The 8,478-nt window shown below is 43.8% G+C and overlaps 1 protein-coding gene across 1 annotated transcript in view; it reads right to left on the reverse strand.

Moving 5' to 3' along the window:
- SH3BGRL (SH3 domain binding glutamate rich protein like) overlaps window positions 1-8,425 on the reverse strand; it is a 47,355-nt gene extending 38,930 nt beyond the window's left edge. The window contains exon 1 of the mRNA XM_006028326.3: window positions 8,275-8,425. Coding sequence (XP_006028388.1) covers window positions 8,275-8,319 — 45 coding nt within the window. The 5' untranslated portion in view covers window positions 8,320-8,425. The remainder of the gene's footprint in view (window positions 1-8,274) is intronic.
- Window positions 8,426-8,478: the final 53 nt, after the last annotated feature.

The following is an 8,478-nucleotide window of genomic DNA, read 5'->3' on the forward strand; positions in this document are numbered from 1 at the left end:
CTTCCACGTTTTATAATATTCCAACTTGTAGATCGAACCTTCTCAGAAAAGTCCATTTTATATAGCTGATTAGAACTGCAATCAAAGTTCACTCCCATCAAGAAAATGTCCCATTTGTTATACACACTTTAAATATCTTGTGAGATTTATGGAATTTATTTTGCTTGTTTCTGGTCAAAACCTCCTTAAGAAAAAGTTCAACTGACTAGCAATACAATTTTGGGAGAGTGGCTAATCATTTAACTTTAAGAAAAAGGACCCCACTAAATCCAAACACTTCAAATGGCTAAAGGAACACTAATACACCCACTTATAGACAGAATTATTACTCATGGGAAGACATCTGAGTGACACTATCAAAGCAAATTAATTCCAGCTACATATTTTACATTCTTAACTGTTCTTACAATTGGAGCATGTCTGCAGAAAAAAACCTTTCAAGAAAAACAGTAGCTCTGCAAAAAGTCACATTTGCAAACATCTCTACAACAGTCCAAATGTGGCCCATTGCAGTGTCCAGAATCTCTTGCTAAAAGCTTCCCTGCTTTGAAGAGGTTGAAGAAAAAGAATCACTTCTTAGCCAAAATACATTACAATTACGGCAATATAATATTTAGACTTTTCAAGTCCGTCCCCCCCCCCCCGGGTACTGTAAAACATTTCCTCATTCTACCTGTAATTTATAAACAAATTTACATAGTGATATAAATAAATGCAAAGCCGTATTTATTTATTTATACAGCTAATATTCAGATTTTAAAATTGCCAATATAATAAGACAAATTGGAGTAAGTCAATGAAATCTCACTATCACAGTAAGCAATTCTGAAAAAGTTTCTACTCGTAATACTTATCACTAACTCTTCTACTGCAAGGGCATCAATCTAAGAATGCGTCTTTATTTGGGGCAGCTCTTGTTCTTAGCCTGGAAGGGGCCAAGAAGCAAAACATTTTACTGAAGTCAGTGCAGTTTAAACATATTAAAGACCTGTCCTAAATGTACATAATTTGAATTGATGTGCAAACACTCTTAATGTTTAAATTTTCATTTTCAAAATAAACTTTTTTAAAAGTGACACAATCTTCTACAAACAATTAAATTTTCCAAGTCATTGCTTTCTGGAGTGACTGAACTAGTCAATGTCACGGAACTACACAGTGTTTCTGGAACCATGACATCAACCACATAAGGCTATGGTAGAGGCAATATATATCCCTGCTATAAATAATGTCAAAGCCTTGGATCTCCTATTTATTACACAGGGAAACATTTATGCTAGTTCCGTTGTTTTGTTTAAGCAGCTGGTTTCAATCAAGACTTTCTGCAACTTACTCCTTCCACAAAGGAGAAATGGGGGCTAGCAACCTGGTAAATTATGAGATCACCCTTGCAGGTAATTTTGTTTCTGGCATCCTCCATCCTCATTACATATAACCAGTTCCAATGACTTCTATGGGAATTTGGCAAGTGTAGCCATAAAGCTCTCCTCAGTGCCCCAAGGAAAATGAAGAGGCCCATGCTTACCTCTGCAAATATTCCTAAAAATAAAAATTAAGCACTTGCAGACACCGCATGGATAAGGTCTTGCAAACTGCTGAGCATTTCCTTTCGACCAAAGTAAAAGAGAGTTATGAGCATTCAGCACTTTGCAGGAATGGGCCCCACCTCAAAACACTGTAGGCATTTCCCATACTTACATATACAGTATACAAATACTCTAATCAGAAAGCCCCTCCTAACCTTATATATGCATATATGGGAAATTACATGACTCATGTTTTTGGTAAACTATTTACATTTGAGCAGAGCAGAATATCTGAAGCTGAATCCAGATCATAGAGAAGTAGGGCTGGAAGGGACCTCCATAGGTCATCTAGTCTAATCCCCTGCCTGTGGCAGAATCATCCTTGGAGCAAAGCAAAGCTGGAGCAACCTCTCCAGGGTGCAAAAGCCTGAGTAGTGTTTACGGAGATGCTAGGTTGTCCACACACCATTGTCCGCTCCTTGGCCTTGCTGGTTTAATCCAAAGGAAAGGTAGGTGCCAATACATTTGGCACCAGCTTGGCTGCAGGAGATCATCCATTTGCCTGTCAGGGCTCCACTCCTAGACTGACTGCAGACCAGAGTTAGAGCCCAGTCTACTCTGTCATGGAGTAGACTTCAGTGGCACCCTAGGGCACATCCAGACAAGACAGAGACAGACATCCTGGTGTCAAAAAGACCATACCTGAAAAAAGTGGGGCAGCACACATCATGGCAACGTGTACCACCCAAAACTGGAGCCTGTCCAGCTGGAGCCACGCTCCGACTGCCAACCAAGCTCCGTGAGCTGGACTGCTGCCACTGGAGTCCCAGGAGGTTCAGGTACTGGCCCCAGCCTCCCCTACCCCACCTGGGGCAACTTGTCACATGCCAGAGCACATATGTATGAGCATTCCCCAGGAATAAGTACCAGCGACACAACTATGTGCTCCTGCTACTTGTTCCCAGGGAAATGCATGTGCATTCTCATCTGGACATGCACCTTGAGGTAGCCAGGTTATTTAACTGCTGGTCAGCACTTAGCATTAACAGTTGCAGGTAGTATTGTCTATTGCAAGTCAAAACCTGACCTGACAAAGTTAAGTACAGCCAGTCAGAAAGCCCAAGGCTGAATTGATTCAATCTTCACAGGTCAGTCTAAACTGCATAAATTGAACCAAAAAGCAAGTGAACATGCATTCACTTTTGATTCCAGAAATGCAGCCACATGCCTGCAGTGACCCAGCCAGAAGCCAGGGGGCACTACAGCATGCCTTCTTGCTCAGCTGGAGCAAACAGCTGGGGCAAGGCTAGTCTGCCCACCCAGTGAGAGGGGGAGATACAGTTCCCAACATCCCAGGATGCTTTGCGAGTTAAACTTGAATCTGGAGGGGATCTGGGACAGAAATTCAAACTGATTTAACCTAAATCAATTAAGTCTGATACTACATCCATCAAGGTTCATCTTAAACCAGTTTTGGCCATTTTGAGGGCGGTTTATGTGCACTGAACTTCTGTTGCATTACAGATGTGAACCAGTTTCTGTCCCTAGCCTAAGAAAATGCTTACCACTGTTTTTTTTACTTTAATTTGTCTTGCAAGAACTGTAACCTATTTGATCTTTGGCACTTAAAAAATGGGAATGTAATGTCTGAATTCAATTTCTTTCCCCTACCCAGAGTTTTGAAAAACTTTTTTTTAAAGAAGTCAGATAAGCCATTAAAGAATAGTGGAAAAGAGAACATGTCCCAAGTTATTGTTCAGGTATGTTCATGCCACATATTCTGGTTTCTGCTATGCGAAAACCCCAGAGCAATTAACAGCATTCCTTCAAGAGCGATATTTAGTTTAGTAGACATAAAAGATAAAAAGGAATAGCTCATGCAAATAATATTTACATAAAGCATGTGTCTAAATTCACTAACATGGCCATTAAGTCAGTGTTCAACAAGATGAATATTAAATGCATCTATTTTCAGTAAACGTGTTTAAACTATAAATGCAGATGTTTTCCTCCCACACAAAACTTGTGCCAGATTAGTCAGAGTATGATCAGAACTAAACATACATCAGTATTTTCTTCTTCACATCAATTAGCTATCCTTGTTTGTACTAAACACCCAGAAAAGAATATAAGCATTTCCAACAAAGATGCTTCAGCTATTTAAGACCTTTGGAATGACAAGCCGTTGACTCCTAATGCTTATCAACACAAGTGCATTGTGAATAGCTTGCAGCTAGGGATGTGAACAGTTAAATGATTAATCGTTTTACCAATTATAGATTACCAATTAGATAGCATGGCACAGGGCACAGTCTGGCAGGGAAGGTGAGGAAGGGAAGCCATGCAGTGTCCTAGTAGGAACCTGAAGGAAGCATGGCAGGCAGGAGGGAGTGAGGAGGAGGGGGAAGGGAAAGGGGGGACTAGTACCGATGTCTGCTGCAAGCAGCCTAGCTAATGTGGAGGCTGCAAACGGCTTCACTGGCATCTGTGGCTAGCTATTAGGAGCTGGTCCCCCTTCCCACTCCCCTGCTGTCCACAGAGAAAGCAGCTCAGCTGTAAGGCCCATGCAGGGACAAGATGGAGATAAGGGAGCACAGGGCAGCTCCCCCCCCCACCCCACCTGTGGCTCAGCCACACAACACATCCCACCCACATGCAACATTTACACCTGGGCTCGGAGGGGACCTGCCCACCAGGCTCACTGTGAGGTGCAGCCCTGGGGCCCCAGAAAGCTGCTGAGTACTCACTGCATCTCAGGGGACTGGAAACACCCTGCTGGTACACCCCGCAGGCCATGCCTGAGTAGCCCCACATGGACCAAGCCAGGGTTGCCATACTGATTATTTGCTTAATCATTGTAATTACAACAGGTTAAACAGATACTGTTTTTTAAAAATCGGTACTTCTACCTCTACTGTCAACACAGCAACCCATAAAAATCACACAAATCTACAAGCAAATGTTCACACCACTGTACCTGCAAAGCGAAGTACCATCTGCTTTCAGCATTATGGCATCTTCTCCTATGCTACTCTGTACTGCTGTAGTGCCAGAACATACAAAGCCACCCAAACCAAAAACCTCAAATGAAACAATACAAGACAAAAATACACCCTTTATTCAAGTTTTTAAAACAAAGTTAACATTTAAATTAACTTCTTTCAAATTCGTGAGAAATGCATGTTTTTCATTTTTTTCTTATAGAAGTAGAAAACAAAAATTAAAGTTACTTAGCAGGACACTACTGTCCACCCCTCTTCTCACTACCTTCTGGAGTAGTCTGGTACCATCCCATTAGCCTCTATCACAGCCTTAAGATGTGAAAAAGAATACATTAGAAAGGGCTGTCTGTTAATCACTAATGACCACCATCAAATACACCTATTGCCTTCTTTCCAATCCTCATTATCCTAAATAAATAACCTTACCAACCCATTGTTGCTCCAGTCTTCACTTCTCATTGCCCCTTTCATCACCAAAGAACAATAGTCTGATGTGCTATAACACTGTATAACAGTTTAAAGAAACCCTTAAATATGAGCTAACCTCTACATGGGATAGAGCATGTTGGAGAATTCTATCTGTAGAATATTGGAGAATTGTAGATCTACAGTTCATCTTCATAGCCATCATCATTTACCATTCTTTTCTCTGGTCAACTGTCCAGCCCTGTTCATGCATTACAAGTGCTTAATTTTCTTTGGGGAGAGGGGGGAAGAAACCTTGAGAGAGGTAGAGAAGTCACCTCCTTTTGGTACAAGTCTTCCACATTCAAAAGGAAATTTGTACTTTACATCTCTTAGATTTGGATTACACTCAGGAAACCATAATGCGTGGCCAGACTCCAAGACTTGGAATGATGTTAGTCTGACTTAATATCAGACCCTACAGTAATGATAGGGTCTCATCAGATTTGCTTGGGAGAACCCCAGCAATAAATCAGTACTAGCAAAGTCATCTACGCTATGTAGAACAGCTGTTTCCAACCTGTGGTCCATGGACTCTTGGGAGTCCACAGAAGATGACTATGATTAATCAGAAGTACATGAATGCCCACACTTGCCATTCAAAAGGGTTTGCACCTCCATTCAAAATGTTGTAGGGGTCCACAAATGAAAAAGGTTGAAAACTACTGATATACAAGGTTTAAGTCAACGCCTAGTGAGCCAATGTTAAAACAGCCACACAAAGGTGGTCCACCAGCAATGCAAGATATCAATAGTTATCAATGCCCAACTCAGTGAGGGCCAACCTTTCTATCAGGCATGCTACAAATTAAGCCCTGTATCTTCCCTGAGTGCCACTTCAGTCCCCTTCCTCTGAACCATACAGACTTCCAGTAACACTCCGGCACATGTGCTACAGGTTGGCCACCCCTGGCTTAGTCATTGAGACTAGATAAGTGAAGTTTATAACAGCACTGTTCATCAGTAAATGCACCACCACCCACCAGGCCATGGATAACATATGTACCAACCCACAGAGTGCAAGTCACGTGTTTAAAGTGCATTCTATCTTAAACTAACAAGTCGACAGGCAGGCATAAAAAGGCATCTTTAAGATGCTTAGAGGTGATAACTATATCACAAATCTCACATCATGTTTTATTACACTTACATATGTGGCACAGTTACTAAATACACATTCCATAAAGAACAGTGTCCCTGCAGAACCATTTTACACGTGGCTGCTATCCATTTGCTTTATGTCAGAGTTAAATGCCTATTGAAATTCTTACTCTAGAAAGTGGCCAAGGGATGAGGTACTCAACTGATTCATGCCAATGCAAACACCTTTCCTACAGTCAGCAGAGAATGTATATACAAGTAATATTAATTGCTGTAAGATTAGACCTTATTGAAGTGCCAGTGTTACTATAGTAGGTAGGAATACACATGCTTGTGTCTGAAATCAGATGCAATTATCGTGTATGATGAACACATTACATTTCACCTATAAAAGTTGACTATGCTAATACAGCTATTCAAATGCTAGGCAAAAAGGCAAAGACAGATGCAAAGGCAATTAAAGGTGCATCTCAAAATGATAAGCAACCCTAAATTCACAAGCACAAGATGCTTTTGCAGAAAAGTAATATTAAGAGTCTAAGAGTCTAGACATTTTTTAAAAAGCCAGTGGTGGGGAGCTGGGACACATTATACAAGCAAAACCACAGTTTTACCAACTAACTGCAACTTCTCCATGTCTGTCTACATATAATGTCCTAAACACATCCTTCTCTGATAAAGGACATGATACAGCTATTTTGCCAGAGCCTTCCAAATGGAGACCTGGCCTATGCGTGCTGGAAGTCTGTGCAAAATCCATTAGGCTCACTACCAGCTCGAAATCAATTTTAATAACTGACTACCTAGCCATTAGCCCAAAAAGTATGTTCACTCAATTGTTTTTAAAAACTGAATTTGTTTATGCAGTCCTGGATGAGAAACAAGACTCATCTCTAAGAATCAACAGTATTTCCATAATGGTACAGAAAGATACAGCAACTACTATCCCAAGCGGCCAGAGAGAATTTCTGAAGTCATCATTAATCATCTGACAGAAAAGGAAGTCATTGAAAAAAAACTATGGACATGATAAATTGCAAGCCTCTACATCAGAAAGGGAATAATGCTTCTTTCTGATAATCAGAAGCAGCAATCAGGACCACCTGCAAGCACAAGTGAGAAGATTTAGAACAGGATCAGGCCAGGAGGTTTATCTGTAGATTTTTCTCCAATTGTTAATCAGGCATTCCCTACTCCCAGGCAGTGGGAGGGAGGGAAGCCTTGGTTGGAGAAGTAAAAACTTGCAGCAGATCCCCCAGTTACAAATAATGGAGTTTCTCGTGGGGACAAGCTAGAAATGAAGGAGGAAAGTGGCAAGGGTATTCTGCTTCATGGCCAAAATAAAACAAAACCCAACTCCCTGATCCCCTCATCTCCACCTCACCCTGCATTTGCTGTAATACTTAAAAAGGACTTAGACTCCACCAGGACAGCATTAGAGGAATTTCAACAATGCGAAACAGCTGTGGGACAGAGCAAGATGCAGCTATTTGGACTCCTTAGGAAGACAAAGAAAGGGGAAAGTACTGCTGAACTGATACAATGGGACCTCCTTAAAATACGGGGGAGGGGGGGACTACAGACCTTTTTGATTCCCTCCAACATCTCTCCCTTTTGCCATAAATGAAAGAAGAGCTAGATTTCCCCTTTCCAGGGGGAAGGGACCTTGTGGCGGGAACGAACATCACTTTCACAGCCAAAAGAGACACCAGCTTCACTGGCTACTGCGGTCCACGTACATGAGGCAGGGCTGGCACCGCCCTGCCTTTGGGAGCAGAAGTCCAGAGACACAGGGCAGTGGGGGAAATGGCAGCAGGCATGGGGGGAGAGAGGGTGCCACAAAGCAGAGAGGGGAGTCGGCGTTTCCCTCGGCTCCGAGACCAGACTCGCACCTCGGACTCGCAGAGGAGGTGGGCGCCTGCTAGACACAGACCCCCTGCAGGTCCCCCTCCTCCTCAGCTTTCCAGCCCGGCAGCTGAGGGCGCGCAGGGAACCAGCCCAGCACCTCGGCGGCATCAGGGGGCTTCCACCCACCCGCACGGGGGGAGCGGTGCGGCTCCCGGCTCTAGCGGGGCAAGGAAACAGTCGGAGGACGGAGCCCGCCCGAGGCAGAGGGACCGCTCCGGTCCCCCCCGCGGGAGGGACCCCAGCCCGAGCCCCCTCGGCTGAGGTCGCCTTACCGCCGTGGAGCCGGACGAGGAGGCGATGTAGACCTTGATGACCATGGTGGAGAGCGCAGCGCACGTTGCCTGAACAGCTCTGGCGGCGGCTGAGGAGGCGGGGCGGGGCGGGAGGCGGCAACGCTGGCTCGGGCTGGCTCCGGCTCCCGGAAGGGCGTGGGGCCGCGACGGGCGGGGCCGAGGGGCGGGCGGGGGCTGAGGTTC

This window comes from Alligator sinensis, unplaced genomic scaffold (assembly GCF_000455745.1).
Source record: "Alligator sinensis unplaced genomic scaffold, ASM45574v1 scaffold294_1, whole genome shotgun sequence".
Taxonomy (NCBI): domain Eukaryota; kingdom Metazoa; phylum Chordata; order Crocodylia; family Alligatoridae; genus Alligator; species Alligator sinensis.